Source organism: Microcaecilia unicolor, chromosome 5 (genome assembly GCF_901765095.1).
Source record: "Microcaecilia unicolor chromosome 5, aMicUni1.1, whole genome shotgun sequence".
NCBI lineage: Eukaryota > Metazoa > Chordata > Amphibia > Gymnophiona > Siphonopidae > Microcaecilia > Microcaecilia unicolor.
In genome coordinates, this window is record NC_044035.1 from 44104325 (window position 1) to 44124028 (window position 19704).

Sequence of the window (19704 nt, forward strand, 5' to 3'; positions counted from 1 at the left end):
GGGATCAAATTCCACTATTACAGAGCCCGGCTAGTAAGTCTTTCTAAAGGAGCAAATATCTAGTAATAATATACCTCAGAAAAAAAGTTAAATGGTCCTTAGCAATGCGTGAAACCCAATTTTGCATGGGTCATTAAGGCGGAATAAAAGACATTCAAGCCTGGACATTTGCAATGCACAGAGAGGCTGATATTCCGCCCGTGGGAGGCAGGTCGACTAAGTGCCGTGATTGGGGCTGAGCCATTTCGGTGACCAGCATTGAATATCTGTTTTTGTTTGTGTGTGTGTTAATATTAATATTAAGTTTATAGCGGCTAAAAATAGCCCTTCTATTTATGTGATCCAATTCGGCTGCTAAACTTCGCTCAGGGTCGCAGAGAGACTGAGCTAGGCCAGGGGCAGGGCTACTGCCGCCGGGCCTGGGGCAGGACCGCTGCCCTTCTCCAGGATCGCTGCCGCTGCCAACCCCCACCCACCAGAATGGCAAATGCCTTGACTGGTAGGGATCCCGAGGCCCTGCCAGCAGAAAAGGTCTTCCTCCAGTGCTGCTCTTTCCTCTTCCGCATTGCCTGCCCCTGTGGTTGCTTTTTATCTCATGTGGTGCATGCTCAGTTTCAAAACCAAGCATGCGCCAGCCTGAGGGAAAAAGCAGCTGCAGGTCCTCCACAGGCTCCAAGGGGGGCCCGGTGCCAGAATTTTCTCTCTCTTGCTCTTGTCAGGACGTGATCACTCGGGTCCTGTCAGGCAGGCCCGCCGAGAGACAGGGCCGCCCCGGGCCCCTGGCACTGCCCCCACTGCCACCCCCCCAGGTTGTCACCGCCCCCCCTGAGGGGGGCCCGGCGCCACAGTCCCACCCACCTCCGCTACCGGGCTGGGCCCCTTCCACCCAAACCTCGGTCAGATGCACAGAAACCCTGCAGAGTACAGCGAAGATCAGCTGAGAGGAGCGCGTCTGTGTGGGCCGCGCACGCCGGAGACAGAAGACAGCACTTCTGCTGGCGGGGATTCGGGTGGAAGGGGCCCGGTGGCAGTGGTGGGTGGGACTGCAGCGCCAGCCCCCCCCCCCTTGGAGGCCCGGACATCGGGAATTTTGTCCCCCCTGTCCCCCCCTCTCGGCGCCCCTGCTGTCAGGAGCAGGAGAGAGAGAGAGAGAGACCCTGGGGCCGGGCCCCCCTTGGAGGCTCGGGCCTGGGGAATTTTGCCCCGCCCCCTATCGGCAGCCCTGACATCGCTGAATATTTGCAGCTAGCTGGTTATATCATGCAATATAGCTGGTTAGCTGCTATGCGCTAAGGACTAATATTCAGTGGAGACAACCAGCTATCTCATGCTGAATATCAGCGCTTAGCCAGCTAAGTACTATTGAACTGGCCAGGAGCCATTCCTGGCAACCTAAATAGCTTTGAATATCGGGGAGGAGGGTGGGGGTGAGTATTTTACAAAAGGATTACTGATTATGGAGCCTTTTGTAAATACATATAAGGCCGTGGGAAATACACATGCAATTTGTAGCACATACAGAAAGGGCACATCCATTTTGAAAAAAAACAAAAAACAAAACAAAAAATCCCCAAAACAAAATAACTTAAAAAAAAGTGTGGCATCATACAGTGCTTTGAACATGTTATTAGTGACACTTTCATGTTTAAGTAGCTGGCTTGGTTACCACAGGGCATAATCTTAGAAAAGTTTATTTACATGTAAAGCTTGTTTTACATGTGAAAAAGGCCTTGTATAAATGTAGCCAATGTTTTTATTAGTTCACCTAGGTGGATGCCTAGTGTATGCTAGGAATAGGAGCATCCCCCATACATAAATGGTAACTTGATAGTTTGGGACCAGGGCCGGGACTAGCATGCACCAGGAGGCCAGAGGCAATTATCACACATGCTGCTCTTTATTTTCTCATTCAATAAGTTAGACCACTACAGCAGATCCATTTGGAACCGACCTGTTCACTATAATCTTTGTCAGAAAATAAATGGGACACAATAACAACAGTGGCTACTATTTTGGCAGAAGCATTAGGCAAGAATATTTGTTTTCTCATCTGTTTCTCTGGGTGAGAATAGGTGGATAATCTCTATACAACTCTCTTCTAGAACAGTGTAGCATTTAATATCAGCTAGGTACCTTATCGACAATAATCAGCATTTGAGATTAGCAGTGTTGGAGTCTTCAGAGTTCCTGAGACTTTGAATAAAGTAACATAGTATGTGACACCGAAAAAAGCAGCCAGGCAATTTAGATGACAGGCTGGACCAGGGTGGAGGTGGTATTCTTAGGAAGCTGATTGTTGTAAGTGCTTCTTATATTTCCCTCAGCCTCTGGATGATGGTCCAGTCCAACTTCTCTCTCTCTCTCTCTCAAGTTCTAAGATTGGTTGAGCCGGTTTCTTGTTCCCACTAGCCCAAGTACAGCATAGAACGTAAGTGGCTTCAGATTGCTGACTGAGCCTAGGATCTTCAGTTGTGAATCTGTGACCAAAATTGGCTGCTCATTTTTGGCAGAAACTGAAACAAACTGCACCCCCTATTCCTCCCAGCGGCAAAGCCTCCTCCCCTGGCAATCACTCTCCCGCGCCTCCCCCTTCCTGCCTTACCACCTGTAGGTTTTCCCCAGGCCTACTGTACGCTGCTCCAAGCCAAATGTCTGCTGCGACTGCCATGGAAGGTCCTGGCAGCCATATTCCGATTGGAACCAGCCAGCCATTTGGTTTGGAGCAGTGTACAGAGCAAGAACGAGTGGGTTCTGTTCCTGCCCTCAAAGAGGCCACTAGACCACCAGGACTTCACTAAGGTAGGCCCGAGGAGTGGTCGGGTGGCGGGGGGCAACACGGGAGAGCAATCTCAGGGGGGGAGGGAGAGAAGGGAGAGACAGAGGTTTGATTTTGGCCAATAATAAACATACATTTTCGGCTGAAAACCAAACCTAGATTTCGGGTCAGTGTTGGTGTCGAAACCAAAATTCAGTTGGCCTCTACTGTATCTTTTCCTAGACTTCTCCTAGACCTAATTAGGGTGATTGGGTGTCTCTATAACCTAAAACTGTTGGCTAGATCTCTAGGCTGGAGGGTTCTCTTTTCATATGTGTGGTCAGAGGTAGGAAGGCAAAACTTAAGACATGAAAGCAGTGGCGTACCAAGGGGGGGGGAGCGGTGGGGGCGGTACGCCCCGGGTGCACGCCGCTGGGGGGTGCCGCAGCGCGCGCCTGTCAGCTGAGTTCACTAACTTCGCTGCAGCTCCCTCTGCCCCGGAACAGGTTACTTCCTGTTCCGGCTGGGGCAGAGGGAGCTGCAGCGAAGTTAGCGAACTCAGCTGACAGGCGCGCGCCGCAGCACCCCCCCGCAGCGGCGTGCACCCGGGGGGGTGTCATTTCGCTGGGAGGGGGGTGCATTGGCGATCCACCCCGGGTGTCATGCAGGCTAGGATCGTCACTGCATGAAAGCCAATTCTCTATGCTGGTGCCTCAGTTTAGGTACCAATAGCATGCCTACTTCATAGAATACTAGCATTTACTAGCATGATTGGCACCAGTAGTTGGCAGTTATCTGCGTAAGTGATAGGCACTATTTTATAATGAGTGTGTTTTCAGCTGTCGGGAGGGTGTACATGGAGGGAGCATGGGCGTGTTGTGATGCGATAGAAGCCATTTATAGAATATAAATAGTTGCACGCATCGCACGGTGCACTTAGATGTGCTCACTTCTGCCAGCCATTGACCAATCATAAGTAGGTGTGCCTAACTTTTTCGTGCACCAATGCAGTTTTTGCTACTATTCTATAATGACTTAGACAAACCCTTAAGCCATAATAGAATTGGTGTTAAACGTGCCTCTTTGTGACAAGGTGCCAGTTTATGGTATTGCTGCTATAGACTTTGGCCCTGATATTCAGACTGTGGGAGATAGCCGGGCTGTTGTGGTGGCTTAGCTGGCTCCGCGATGAAAATCACATGCTATAACTGGCTATCTTTAAGCTGCTAACCGGCGGCGCCTAATATCGCCAGATAGCTGGATAGATGCCGTTACAGCGGTAATTTCCCTTTACATTCCCCCCTCCCCCCCCCCGTTTTCTATTTCTGTTGATGGCTCTCTCATTCTCCCTGTCTCCTCGGCTCGAAACCTTGGGGTCATCTTTGACTCTTCTCTCTCCTTCTCTGCTCACATCCAGCAGACTGCCAAGACCTGTCGTTTCTTTCTTTACAACATCCGTAAAATCCGCCCCTTTCTTTCCGAGCACTCTACCAAAACCCTCATCCACACCCTTGTCACCTCTCGTTTAGACTACTGCAATCTGCTTCTTGCTGGCCTCCCACTTAGTCACCTCTCTCCTCTCCAATCGGTTCAAAACTCTGCTGCCCGTCTCGTCTTCCGCCAGGGTCGCTTTACTCATACTACTCCTCTCCTCAAGTTGCTTCACTGGCTCCCTATCCGTTTTCGCATCCTGTTCAAACTTCTTCTACTAACCTATAAATGTACTCACTCTGCTGCTCCCCAGTATCTCTCCACATTCGTCCTTCCCTACACCCCTTCCCGTGCACTCTGCTCCATGGATAAATCCTTCTTATCTGTTCCCTTCTCCACTACTGCCAACTCCAGACTTCACGCCTTCTGTCTCGCTGCACCCTACGCCTGGAATAAACTTCCTGAGCCCCTACGTCTTGCCCCTTCCTTGGCCACCTTTAAATCTAGACTGAAAGCCCACCTCTTTAACATTGCTTTTGACTCGTAACCACTTGTAACCATTCGCCTCCACCTACCTTCCTCTCCTCCTTCCTGTACACAATAATTGATTTGATTTGCTTACTTTATTTCTTGTCTATTAGATTGTAAGCTCTTTGAGCAGGGACTGTCTTTCTTCTATGTTTGTGCAGCGCTGCGTATGCCTTGTAGCGCTATAGAAATGCTAAATAGTAGTAGTAGTAGTAGTACATATTGGGCAGTTTGAATTCTGGACTGAGTTCTATACTCCCTACAAAACTGAACTCCTTCCCTGATTAGAACACTGGCCACAGGGGGCACTGCTGCCTTCTAGAATCTGTTCAAGGGTGAAAGGGCAAAAGTGTAATGTTTCCTCCCAGCAACTAGTGATGTCATTGAAAATTCTGACTTGCACTGCTATTGGTAGAGCCTGTGGGATTTTCTGCAAGCACTGCTGCAGGATTCTCAAGGTCTCTATATAAAATTAGGCAGCAGTGTGCTCACATATAGGTGTCTGTGGCAAGATGGCATTTACTTACGTTCACAGTGCATGAGGTCATTCTTGGAGCTGTAGTTAGGGTCGAGCAGGGTTCAGAATTGCATTTTGCAATGTAAGTGCATACTCTATAAAGTATGGGAGTACATGTGTAGGGTACTTGCATATATTATACCATTTTTGGAGCAGGGGTATAGGAAGGACTAGATTCAGTAAAAGGTGCCCAGATTTGGGCACCAAAATAAATGAGTGCTATTCTGTAAACGGCACTCCGAACTGGGCACTGTTTATATATTAACTCTTAGTGCCGGAATCTGCCCCCAAATTTACACCAGATGAAAACTGGTGTAAATCCGTGTACCTAAAATGGGCAGGAATCTCCCGTGTTCTCTAATACTGTGTTCATCTTTAGTGAACATCCCTTACTCGATCATGCCCCTCTAATGGCCACTCTCCCTTTTCAGTTGCATGCTGAAAACTTTACACATGCATCTTTATAGAATATCGTCTAGCAAGATGATCATGCACATGAAAATTCAAATTGTGAATTAGCATCAGTGATTGATTGTTAACACCCAATTATTGGCGCTACTTGGCTCGTTACTCAATTAAATTGCATGCACAAATTGGGCATGCATTTATAGAATTTGGGGGTAAATGTGTGCCTTGCAGTTTTCATAATACAGAGGCTGCTTCTGGGTGCTTAATTCATGAAGGCACATAGGCATATATGTTGCCTTTATGAAATAGGCTTAATGTAAGAACCTTTTCCTGTTAGGAGCAGGGCCAACTTTCACAAATCTGGATGTCCAAGGAGAGCCACGTAAGCAGCTGACCTCTAAAAGCCTACTTCAGAAATGTGAGGCGGTTTAAACACCAGAGAGGTAACCAAAATTGCTCCATCAATCATTCCTCCAAAGTCTAAGTCTAAATAAAGGCTTAGCTGACATTGAAGCGTGACACAGAGGAGTTATATCTGCTGATAGGTAAATATTTAAATTATGCATGTATTGCCAGTACAATATAGGAAATGCACACATACTTTTCAGGTCCACCCAAACTACATCCAGAAAACACCCCCTGTACAACTGTGTATGATGTGGATATACAGTACATGGGTAAGCTAATGGTTTTTCTAAACTCGCTATTTACACATGGCACTACTGCAGAACCCCTGTAAAACAGCCTCCATAATCTCTCTAAACAAACAAGCCTGAATTAATAGTAATGGAGTGGAGGAGTAGCCTAATGGTTCATGCAGCTCTTTGTGACTCTGAGCAAGTCACTGAACCCTCCATTGCCCCAGGTGGAAAAAAAAGTACCTGAATATATGTAAACCGCTTTGAATGTAGTTGCAAAAACCTCAGAAAGGCAGTATATCAAGTCTCATTTCCCTTTCCCTACTTGAGATTCTACATGGAATGTTGCTAGTATTTGAGATTCTACATGGAATGTTGCTATTCCACTAGCAACATTCCATGTAGAAGCCTGTCCTTGCAGATCAGCAACGCGGCTGTGCAGGCTTCTGTTTCTCTGAGTCTGACATCCTGCACATACGTGCAGGACGTCAGACTTACAGAAACAGAAGCCTGTGCAGCCGCATTGCTGATCTGCAAGGGCAGGCTTCTACATGGAATGTTGCTAGTGGAGGAGTAGCCTAGTGGTTAGTGCAGTGGCAACTGAGTTCAATTCTCACTGCAGCTCCTTGTGACTCTGGGCAAGTCACTTAACCCTCCATTGCCCCTGGTACAAAATAAGTACCTGAATATATGTAAACCACTTTGAATGTAGTTGCAAAAACCTCAGAAAGGCGGTATATCAAGTCCCATTTCCCTTTCCCTAGCTGAGATTCTAGATGGAATGTTGCTACTATTGAGATTCTGTTGCTACTATTTGAGATTCTACATGGAATGTTGCTATTCCACTAGCAACATTCCATGTAGAAGCCTGCCCTCAGATCAGCAACGCGGCCTGCACGGTCGCATTGCTGATCTGCAAGTGCAGGCTTCTACATGGAATGTTGCCAGAGGAGGAGTAGCCTAGTGGTTAGTGCAGTGGACTTTGATCCTGGGGAACTGAGTTCAATTCTCACTGCAACTCCTTGTGACTCTGGGCAAGTCACTGAACCCTCCATTGCCCCAGGTGGAAAATAAGTGCCTGTATATATGTAAACTGCTGTGATTGTAACCACAGAAAGGCGGTATATCAAATCCCACCCCCTTTCCCTAATGGTATCTGCTTTCTTCCAAATATTTTCAGATGATGCATTTTATTCTGTAGATCCGTGTGTATTTATGACCTGCTGAGCAAAAAGGTACCAAAAGTGGGGTATGTGACTTATTTATACCACAAGATAGAGCGATACCAACTGCATAATCCTGTCAAATTTCAGCGTCAGGTATGTACTAAGTATGTCTTTAAAAAATGAGAAATATTTATCAATAAGAAAGTAATTAACCCAGGAAATCACACACCCTACTTTAGGTACCTACAGTTTTTAAGCTATAGAACATGAAAAACATCAAAGTTGTGAAAATCGCACGCCTCATTCTACTGACCTTATACTACACAAAACTTTGAAAATGAAAGTTGCCTCTGCAAACTTTTATAGTCTTTATCTCTGTTATTTGTAACCCCACTTTATGTACCTTTTCGCTCAGTGGGTCACATTTATATATGTAAACGGTTTAACTCGTAGGCAAAAAGAAAGTGGGGAGAAGAGGTGGGACCAGGACAGAAGTGAGCTGTCTCATTCCCAAACGCACGCAGTACTGAGGGGTCCTTTTACTAAGGTGCACTGAAAAGTGGCTTGCACTAGTGTAGGTGTGTGTGTTTGGGCGCGCGTAGATCCATTTTTCAGCGCGCGTGTAAAAAAAAGCCTTAAAAATTTTTTTTTTGCCAAAAATGGACATGTGGCAAAATAAAAATTGGTGTGTGTCCACTTTGGGTCTGAGACCTTACCGCCAGCGGTAAGGTCTCTCGCATTAACTGTGCAATAATTGCCTATGTGTGTCATTGGAGTTACTGCCCGATTTTCGCTGCGTGCCAGAAAATAAAACATATTTTCTGGCATGCGTAGTGGATGTGCATCAAAAATGAAATTACTGCATGGGCCACGCAGTAACCTAGTAACATAGTAAATGACGGCAGATAAAGACCTGTACAGTCCATCCAGTCTAGCTAGGCAGTGATTCAGAATTGACGTGCATTGGGCGCATGTAGGCACCCTATGTGGCTTAGTAAAAGGGCCCCTTAATTTGTGCATCTCAATAAGACCAGATTGGCTATAATTGTGGCAAACGTTTAAATACAGAGCCCCCAAGTAAAAGTTTGCTGAGGGCCCTAAAAGACCACACCTCGAGTATTGTGTTCAATTCTGGTCGCCGCACCTCAAAAAAGACATAGTGGAATTGGAAAAGGTGCAGAGAAGGGCGACAAAAATGATACAGGGGATGGGACGACTTCCCTATCAGGATAGGTTAAGAGGCTGGGGCTCTTCAGCTTGGAGAAAAGGTGGCTGAGGGGAGATATAATAGAGGTCTATAAGATAATGAGTGGAATGAGACGGGTCGATGTGGAGCGTCTGTTTACGCTTTCCAAAAATACTAGGACAAGGGGGCATGCGATGAAGCTGCAGTGTGGTAAATTTAAAACGAATCGGAGGAAATATTTCTCCACTCAACGCGTAGTTAAACTCTGGAATTCGCTGCCGGAAAAGGTGGTTAAGGCGGTTAACTTAGCGGACTTCAAAAAGGGGTTGGACGGCTTCCTGGAGGAAAAAGCCATAGAATGTTATTGAATGGACGAGGGAATACAGTATTTCTAGGATGGGCGGGACAAATTGCTTGTTCTTTTGACCGCTGTCGGTGACAGGTTGCTGGGCTCAATGGACCCTTGGTCTGTCCCAGCATGGCGATGCTTATGTACTTATGTACTTAAATAATTCAAGATCTACTTCCTCATTAAATGGTTTTAACTTCTTTTTGAAAATATAAGTAACTTGTAGCGGAAAATAGAAAAGATTGAATCTCATTATCAAGATGAGCAGCTTGAAATGAAAAAAAGATAATCTATTAACTTTAGACTTTTCAAAATCTTTAAAGAAGGGCAGATAAATAAAGTCTTGGTTATAGTATTCCTAAATTTTTGTAAAAAAATAAAATAAAATGGAATCAACTAGACATTCAATGTGGTGAGAACTTGGAAGTTATACTAACTATCCAAAACTAAATATAGTTCTCCCAAAAATATAATAGAAACCAAACAATGTCACAAATACCTGGGTCAGGAAGGAAAATACCTCAAAGAGCTTCTAGGGATAAAACCCATAAGAAGCTGTAACGTCAAATTATGGCTAAACATTAATCATTGACATAAAAAAACATTCCTGCCCGAGGATGCAAAATCTCTTTCAATAGCAAATATGCTTTCAGAAAATCTTGTATAGAAACATTCTTTTCAAAGGCTTATGCAGAAACAAGGCATTCACACAGTTTGTAGCATAAAGTTCCACTTAGCTTTAGAAACTGTAGTGATGTTCGTTAATTGGAGTCAGCATTCACAGAGCCATCTTCAAATGCCAGGAACCAACGTTGGCCATCGTGTCGTCAACTGCATCAGGACTTCTGGCCATTTTTTTAAGGGGCTTTGTACCCGCTGCGATAAAAAGGGCCCTGGTGCACAGGAAAAATGTCCCTCGCCGCTACCGCAGGACCCTTTTTCCCGCAGCTTAGTAAAAGGACCCCTTAATAACAGAGATTGAACCATAAGATGAAAGTAGTCTTGCTCAAAGTATTTACGTACCCTCTGGAGATTGTATGTAATAAAAAATGCTTTTTGAATGAGGGTATTTACCTGAGATTCAAAAGATAATCTAGTATCCAATAAGACCCCCAACACTCAATAGTGGATGAAAATTGATATGTAACTTGATTGATCCATTCCTTACACTATTTTCCTCTTCACCTGCAGAGCGGCTAATCAAAAGAAATTTTGTTTTTTCTGAATTCAATTTAAGCTTATGCATTTTCATCCATAATTCCAAAGTATTGAGAATATTATGAAGTAAAACTAAATGAGTTGAACCTTGAGAAATAATTGGAACTAACATTGTTATGTCTTCTGCATAACTGTAAAAATAAATACCCAACTTTTCTAGAGCATGTCTTCATGAATACATATAAACATTAATGAGTAGTGGAGGTAATGGTGAACCTTGTGGGACACTGGTAGAATTACAACATCTCTCTGATAATATACCATCCATCTTTACTCTATAAGTATAATATTTTAAGAATTCAGAGAGCCAGTTATAAACCTTTCCAGTTACACTCAGCTCCCCCAATATTCGAAGAACAATTTTGTGACCTACCAAATCAAAAGCACTAGTTTGGTCAAACTGTAGCACTAGGGCTTTCTTCCCTTCACAAAGAAGTTTGTGGATGTTATCAATAAGTGACCCAATTACCATCTCAGTGCTATAATTTGACCTAAATCCTGATTGTGAGGGATTCAAAACATTATACATATCAAAGTATTTCGTCAGTTGAAGGGCCACAACATCTTCCACGAGCTTACAAAAGATAGGTATAGAGGCCACCAGTCTATAATATGAATTAGGATGGTAAGGTTTTCTATTATTCCTCATAATGGGGGTGACAATTTTTCCCTGATTGGAAGGAAAATCCCCTACATCCAAACCAGTTTAACAATATCATCTTGAAATGACATGCAGTTGGAGAGCCCTGCTCAGCTTAGAGGGAACAATGCACCTGGGGGGAGGGGGGAAGGGAAAATACTGGACACAAGAGTTAGGGAAGGGAAGATGCTTTATTATGGGGGGAGGGGAGGGAAGGTTAGGGGAGATGCTGGCTATGGTGGGGTGTGAGTAGTGTTTGGAGGTGTTTGGCTGGGTGCATGGCTGAAGGTTTGCCTAAGGCAGCAGATACCCTTGAGCTGGCCCTGAAAGGACCAGGCTTCTATTCTCTCTTATGTCACTTCCTGCTTATAGACTAAAGAAATACCAGACCATTCTGGTCATATTCTGTCCCATTCCCACACAAATTAATCCCTGTGGATGCATGTGTATTATATTCACTGTTGCTGAATGGTACAAGATTTAGGTAGGTGAAAGTATTCCTTTCTCCAAGACCATCAGATGGAAAATTCAAGAGGGTAGGCAGGTATGGAATGTTTTAAGAATGGCAAAGTTTTATAGTGCATCACGAAATGTGTTAGAAGTTTGTGTGTGTATGGTGGTGGTGGTGGTGGTGGGGGGGGGGGGGGGGGGGGGGGAAATGTAGAAAAATGCTGCAAGGAAGGGTGGACTGGATTTCCAAAATGCTCATACTCCTTCTAACTGTGCTGCAGATATAATTCACTGCTCTCTCTATCTCAGTCCACTTTGTGGTTCAAGAATGGGGTTTTGAAGTGCTCAAAATCAGGACAGATTCATTCTGCAATGGATTTACATCTCTGACCAGAATAGACCAAGTCAGTTGAGACCTATGGAATACAAACACACTTGTTTGCATACCAAACCAGAATTAAATCCAGATCTGTAGATGTGAAGTTCTAGTTTATTAAACATTAATGTATCCTGATTACAAGAACCATAACCCTGAAACACATAAATATTTCCATTGCTGGATGCATAAACAATATATGATGTGCCTAAATTTTTTTTGTTACATTTGTACCCCGTGCTTTCCCACTCATGGCAGGCTCAATGCAGCTTACATATTATCTACAGGTACTTATTTGTACCTGGGGCAATGGAGGGTTAAGTGACTTGCCCAGAGTCACAAGGAGCTGCCTGTGCCTGCAGTGGGAATTGAACCCAGTTCCCCAGGACCAAAGTCCACCACACTAACCACTAGATGACTCCTCCACTAGCAACATTCCATGTAGAAGCCTGCGCAGCTGCAAGGGCAGGCTTCTACATGGAATGTTGCTAGTGGAATAGCAACATTAACATTCTATGTAGAATCTCAATAGTAGCAACATTCCATCTAGAACTTCCAATAGTAGCAACATTCCATGTAGAATCTGAAATAGGGAAAGGGAACTGGGATTTGATATGCTGCCTTTCTGTGTGGTTTACATAGTATATACAGGTACTTGTACCTGGGGCCATGAAGGGTTAAGTGACTTGCCCAGAGTCACAAGGAGCTGCCTGTGCCTGAGGTGGAAATCAAACTCAGTTCCCCAGGACCAAAGTCCACCACCCTATCCACTAGGCCACTCCTCCACTCCTAAATGAACTATGCCTTCAGATATAGCAGTTATTATTGTTTATTCGGTTATGCATGCTAACATTAACAGAGGGGATGAAACTGCTCCCATATGAGGAAAGGCTAAAGAGGTTAGGGCTCTTCAGCTTAGAAAAGAGACAATTGACAGGGGATATGATTGAGGTCTACAAAATCCTAAATGGTTTGGAGCAGGTGGAGGTGAATCGATTTTTCACTCATTGAAAAGGTACAAAGACCAGGGGACATTCAATGAAATTGCATGGAAATACTTTTAGATCAAATAGGAGGAAATATTTTTTCACTCAAAGAATAGTTAAGCTCTGGAACTCGCTGCTGGAGGATGTGGTAAAGGTGGTTAGAGTATCTGGGTTTAAAAAAGTATTGGACAAGTTCCTGGAGGAAAAGTCCACAGTCTGTTATTGAGATGGATATGGGGGAAGCCACTGCTTACCCTGGGTAGAATGGAATGTTGCTACTAATTGGGTTTCTGCCAGGTACTTGTGACCTGGATTAGCCAGTGCTAGAAGCAGGATATTGGGCTAGATGGACCATTGTTCTGACCCAGTATGGCTGTTCTTATGTTCTTATGACCTCAGTTTAGGGGAGGTCCACAGAAGTATGAAGTGACTGGATGGCTTCAAATTCAAGAGGTCCGTACAACAGATGAGGGAGACTACCACTGCTTTGCAAGGAACACGTTTGGGGAAACTGTGGCCACTGCCAGCCTCACAGTGCTCACACCAGGTGAAGTGTACATTTATATACACAATACATTATTACTGTAAGACATATTTATAGACTCTGTTCCCTCTGTGCCCTGGCCACCACCCCAAGGTCTGTTTTCTCTCATTTGTGGCTGTGGGTTTCATAAGTAAAGTTACTTATAAAAATGTTGAAAAGAACTAGGCCCTAGGGGTAGCTACAAGACATGATTGTAACAAAATCCAAGGCTACGCATGCTTTTAGGCAGTGGTGTGCTGGAGCAGGCTCTCACAGGCTTGCAAGAGCCGGTTGTTAAGTTTTTAAGAATTTTGGGAGCCGGTTGTTAAAGTAGGGCCCTCCATGGCTACTTTAACAACTGGCTCCCAAAATGTAGGCTTGGGCCCCCTGCTGATTTCTCTTTTACTTTGCTGGTGGGCATGCTGAGCCCTGCCAGCCAAGTAAATAGACTGCTGCTGCTCCCAGCTCCTTGTTTCTAGCTCTGAGCAGCAGGCTGGGACTTCTCCAGCATGTGTGAGAAGTTTCAGCATGCTGCTCAGAGCAAGACATTGGGAGTGGTGGCAGTCCATTTATTGGTTGCCAGCAAAGGTATGCCTAGCGTGCCCGCACGAAGGGAAGGAGGAGAGAGAGGCAAGTGTTGCTCCCCCCCCCCCCCCCCCCCCACCGGGCCACCCCTGGCCCTTTCAACCTCAGAGCTGGCTACGTCCGGAGAAAGAGCCTGTTGTTAAAAATTTACCAGCACACCCCTGCTTTTAGGTATATAAAGGGCAGTTTTAGTACCGGGCACTCACATTTCTGTGCCATCTGCAAATGTGCAAAATACCAGCTGGATACACCCACTTCTGGACTTGCCCCCGTACAGGCTAAATTTATGAAGCATTTTTGCATGTAAAATGTTGATTCAGGTGCACAAATGAGCTCTTATAAAATAATGTCCTGATGAAAGGTATTTGCAGTGGAAGCCGGTGTGCAAAGGGGCGGAGTTTGGGCGAAGCATGCCCGCACCTTGAACGTGGGCACTGTTGCTGTTGGGTTTGCTTCTCTGGGTCTTTATAAAAGAGCACTAAACTAGTGCCTTCCTGCTCACTTAACTGAGATGCCCTGTTATAAAAATAACCGCAAAGTACAGAAGCCCTGGGAAACCCAAGGCCTTGTCCTGTATTTGTATTTCTATTCAAATTTTTAATTGCGATTAATCACACAGTTAAATGCCCTTTTAGTAGACCTACCCCTAAGTGAAATACCTACTTTATCTGAATGTAACTCACCAACTTAAAAAAAAAAAAAGCTTCTGAAAACTGGCCAGTAAGAGATGTTTTATGTTTAATGTTTTACCTTCTGATAATGTCGGTTTAAGATTGCAGAGAATCTGAAAGCTCTCTTTTAATGCTCCTTTACAGATCAGCTGAACATGACTGGGCTATTATTGCCAAAACCACGCCATCAGCTGTTTGAGGATGATGAGGAGAGTGAAGATGGGGATGATTATTACTAAGGCTCCTCCTTGGAAGGACAGATATGTGTGGAGGACCCTAACAATGAAGCAGAAATTTTTGTTCAGTATTGTTTTTGTTTCCTCCAAAGGAAGTATGCTCATTTCTTTTGTCAGTAAGTTCCAATCAATCAGCACAGCTGTGATACAATTTCTACAGTGCTTGCATGTGACTTGTTGAAGTTTTGGTGCAAGATCTAGTGATGTCTTAGGGGCAAAGTTATCATTGTGGGCTGCTGTTAAGATATAGTATTTTACCATGAACTCGTGCTATTTTAGCACAGGTCCCAGTTTATGCAATGAGACCTAGTTACTAATAACTGGGGTTAAATTAAATATCATGTTTAAACAGTAGCCCATACCGATAACTTCCCCCCTTAATTAAAGAAAAAAGAAATGTCTTTAGAAATGGAAATCACTGCTATATGTAGTAAAAGTGAACCAAGTATAGGGGAATCAAGTCATTGTGACATCACTGATGTGGTTGGTTCTTAGGCATTGGTGGAATGAGGCATTATGACATCACAATATCAGCTCTGGTTACCAGAGACTGAAACTCTTCACACTAAGGAGAGAAATTATCAATGTGGGCTACCATTAAGATGGATTATTTTACCACGGGTCCCATTTTATGCAGTGAAATGTAGATAATAATAACTGGGGTTAACAGTAGAATAACATGTCTTAATGGTAGCCCACACTGATAACTTTCCCCTCTTAATTAAAGAAAAGAGAAATGTCTTTAGAAATGGAAATCACTGCTATATGTAGTAAAAGTGAACCAAGTATAGGGGAATCAAGTCATTGTGACATCACGGATGAGGCTGGCTCTTAGGCATTGGTGGAATGAGGCATTATGACATCACAATATCAGCTCTGGTTACCAGAGACTGAAACTCTTCACACTAAGGAGAGAAATTATCAATGTGGGCTACCATTAAGATGGATTATTTTATCACAGGTCCCATTTTATGCAGTGAAATGTAGTTACTAATAACTGGGGTTAACAGTAGAATAACATGTCTTAATGGTAGCCCACACTGATAACTTTCCCCTCTTAATTAAAGAAAAGAGAAATGCCTTTAGAAATGGAAATCACTGCTGTATGTAGTAAAAGTGAACCAAGTATAGGGGAATCAAGTCATTGTGACATCACGGATGAGGCTGGCTCTTAGGCATTGGTGGAATGAGGCATTATGACATCACAATATCAGCTCTGGTTACCAGAGACTGAAACTCTTCACACTAAGGAGAGAAATTATCAATGTGGGCTACCATTAAGATGGATTATTTTACCACGGGTCCCATTTTATGCAGTGAAATGTAGATAATAATAACTGGGGTTAACAGTAGAATAACATGTCTTAATGGTAGCCCACACTGATAACTTTCCCCTCTTAATTAAAGAAAAGAGAAATGTCTTTAGAAATGGAAATCACTGCTATATGTAGTAAAAGTGAACCAAGTATAGGGGAATCAAGTCATTGTGACATCACGGATGAGGTTGGCTCTTAGGCATTGGTGGAATGAGGCATTATGACATCACAATATCAGCTCTGGTTACCAGAGACTGAAACTCTTCACACTAAGGAGAGAAATTATCAATGTGGGCTACCATTAAGATGGATTATTTTATCACAGGTCCCATTTTATGCAGTGAAATGTAGTTACTAATAACTGGGGTTAACAGTAGAATAACATGTCTTAATGGTAGCCCACACTGATAACTTTCCCCTCTTAATTAAAGAAAAGAGAAATGCCTTTAGAAATGGAAATCACTGCTGTATGTAGTAAAAGTGAACCAAGTATAGGGGAATCAAGTCATTGTGACATCACGGATGAGGCTGGCTCTTAGGCATTGGTGGAATGAGGCATTATGACATCACAATATCAGCTCTGGTTACCAGAGACTGAAACTCTTCACACTAAGGAGAGAAATTATCGATGTGGGCTACCATTAAGATGGATTATTTTACCACGGGTCCCATTTTATGCAGTGAAATGTAGTTAATAATAACTGGGGTTAACAGTAGAATAACATGTCTTAATGGTAGCCCACACTGATAACTTTCCCCTCTTAATTAAAGAAAAGAGAAATGTCTTTAGAAATGGAAATCACTGCTATATGTAGTAAAAGTGAACCAAGTATAGGGGAATCAAGTCATTGTGACATCACGGATGAGGCTGGCTCTTAGGCATTGGTGGAATGAGGCATTATGACATCACAATATCAGCTCTGGTTACCAGAGACTGAAACTCTTCACACTAAGGAGAGAAATTATCAATGTGGGCTACCATTAAGATGGATTATTTTACCACGGGTCCCATTTTATGCAGTGAAATGTAGTTAATAATAACTGGGGTTAACAGTAGAATAACATGTCTTAATGGTAGCCCACACTGATAACTTTCCCCTCTTAATTAAAGAAAAGAGAAATGTCTTTAGAAATGGAAATCACTGCTATATGTAGTAAAAGTGAACCAAGTATAGGGGAATCAAGTCATTGTGACATCACGGATGAGGCTGGCTCTTAGGCATTGGTGGAATGAGGCATTATGACATCACAATATCAGCTCTGGTTACCAGAGACTGAAACTCTTCACACTAAGGAGAGAAATTATCAATGTGGGCTACCATTAAGATGGATTATTTTATCACAGGTCCCATTTTATGCAGTGAAATGTAGTTACTAATAACTGGGGTAATAGTAAAATGACATATCTTAACAGTAATCCATATTAATAACTCCCCCCTTATTGATGCATTTTCCCAAATGAGGCCCTTACTGTGCTCAATATTCTGGGTTGCTATCCCTATAAGTCCTACAGATTTGTAAATCTGAACTAGGACAAGAGTTCAGAATCTTTTACATTTGGACATAATAGAAAATGTTTAAAATCAGGTAAACTATTAAACATGCGGTTCATTCCATGCTAGAGCGTCAGTGTTACCAAATGCTGATAAGGTCAGAAATTCAATCTGTGTGTGCAAAAATGCCTTAGATTTACTATGTAATGACCATAGTAGGGGTTTATCATTCATGTTGGCTTCATATGGTAAATGAAATGAAAGATGATGCATACAGTATGTGCATTTGATTAAAAATAAAATGGTTGTCTAGCTCCATGGATACAAGAGAACTGAATGTCCAGACCGCTTACAGAGGTGATGCGTTCATTTCTGGGTCATCTCAGGTGTGAATGTTGTAATAACAAAAGAGAAATACTCAAATTATCTCTCGGTATTTATTTGTAAGGTTCAAGCTTATTGGTCACAAGTTTACAAATCTATGTTTTATTATTAAAAAGGAGTATCTATAACCAGGGGCGTAGCCAGACACCCAATTTTGGGTAGGCCTGGGCCCAAGATGGGTGGGCAGAAGAACCTCGCCCCATCCCACAGGTGATTTGGTCTCTCCTCTCACCTGCATGCCATATGGTCTCTCAAACATACCCCCCTCACGTATACCTTTTAAATAGCAGATTTTCACCAGCAGCAATCAGCAACTAATACACACTGATCATGTTGGCCCCACACCCTTCCCTCTGATGGAACTACCTGTTTCCGCCTAGGCAGAAATACATCAGAGGGAAGGCTGTGGGGCTGGTATGAGCAGTATGTATGTCACTGCTCACTGCAGGCAAAGATCTGCTACTTACAAGGTATGCAGGAGGGACATTTGTTGGGAGTTTTCGGCTGGTGGGGCTTGGGGATCCCTGCCAGCCACATCATAGGTATGCTGCTACTGGGTGGGCCTGAACCCAAAGTGGGTGGGCCTGGGCCCACCCAAGCCCAACCCTGGCTACGCCACTGTCTATAACTGGTATATGTATCATGGTAAAAAGGAAAAATAAGACATTGGCAAAAAGCTGTTGATCATTTATGGAAAATATTTCAAATGCTGCAGTTAGAATGTAAGGATTATTATTATTATTTGGGGGGTTTTGTGGTGCCCTTATTTAAGCTGACTTTACAAAAGCAAGACTGCAAGCACAGTAGGGACTGAGCAGAGATTAATGGATCATGACAATTTTATGGGGAATTCTCAAGAAAAAGGAGGAGTTCCTTTTAAATAATGTTAGGGGTGAGGACTCTTCAATTCTTTGTGGAACTGGTTACAGAGAAAGAAGGTTAGAAAGAGGGGTGAAGCTTGAACATGCTAAATAGTAGTAGTAGTAGTAGTAGTAATACATTTTTATTCCACTTAACACTAAGCTGCTTACAAAAAGCAACACATGCATAATTAAAAAAACAAAAACAAAAAACATACAAACTAAAAATCAAACTACAGTATAAATCAAGCAAAACTGCTGTTCACCCATCAATTTTCCACCCCTACAGCAACAAAGCCTGCAAAATAGATGAGTCTTTAATATCTTCTTAAATTGCTACAAGGTTAAACAGCACCGAAGATGCCCCGATAGCTTATGCAAAAGCAATGGTCCAGCTACAGAAAACACAAATGTTGATGTCTCTGCATAATAAATTGTGCTAGAACCTGGAACCACGAGAGAATGACTGATTGAGTATACAAGAAGGACCAGGGACATTCTAATTAACACTATCACAAAAAGAAAAGTGGAATCCAAATGTTCTATTCAAAATATATACAAAAAAAATCCCTCCACCAATAATAACAATCAGCAAGCAATGCATTATATCACACCCATTCTAGCAAAGGACTTGAGATCAAAAACAAATGGGGAAAAGCTTCAAGGACCCTTTTACTAAGCCGTGTAAGCGCCTAGGAGCGCCCAACGTACATCAATTCCAAGTTACCACCCGGCTACTGCGTGGCCCGGGTGGTAATTTCATTTTTTATGCGCTCTGGAAAATATTTTTACTTACTGGCGCACAGGCAGTAATCAGCATTTGAACGTGCGTTGACCATTACCACCCAGTTAATGCGTGAGACCTTACTGCTAAGTCAATGACTGGTGGTAAGGTCTCAGACCCAAAATGGATGTGCGCCAATTTTCATTTTGCTACAAGTCCATTTTCGGCCCCCCCCCCCCCCCCCCAAAAGCATTTTTTTTACTG

The 19704-nt window shown here is 43.4% G+C and overlaps 1 protein-coding gene across 1 annotated transcript in view; it reads left to right on the plus strand.

The window, feature by feature from the left end:
- The window catches only part of KAZALD1 (Kazal type serine peptidase inhibitor domain 1), a 68634-nt gene extending 53446 nt beyond the window's left edge, over positions 1-15188 (plus strand). Inside the window, exons 4-5 of the mRNA XM_030202847.1 lie at positions 13048-13195; positions 14572-15188. Of these exons, the coding sequence (XP_030058707.1) occupies positions 13048-13195; positions 14572-14666 (243 nt within the window). The 3' untranslated portion in view covers positions 14667-15188. The remainder of the gene's footprint in view (positions 1-13047; positions 13196-14571) is intronic.
- Positions 15189-19704: the final 4516 nt, after the last annotated feature.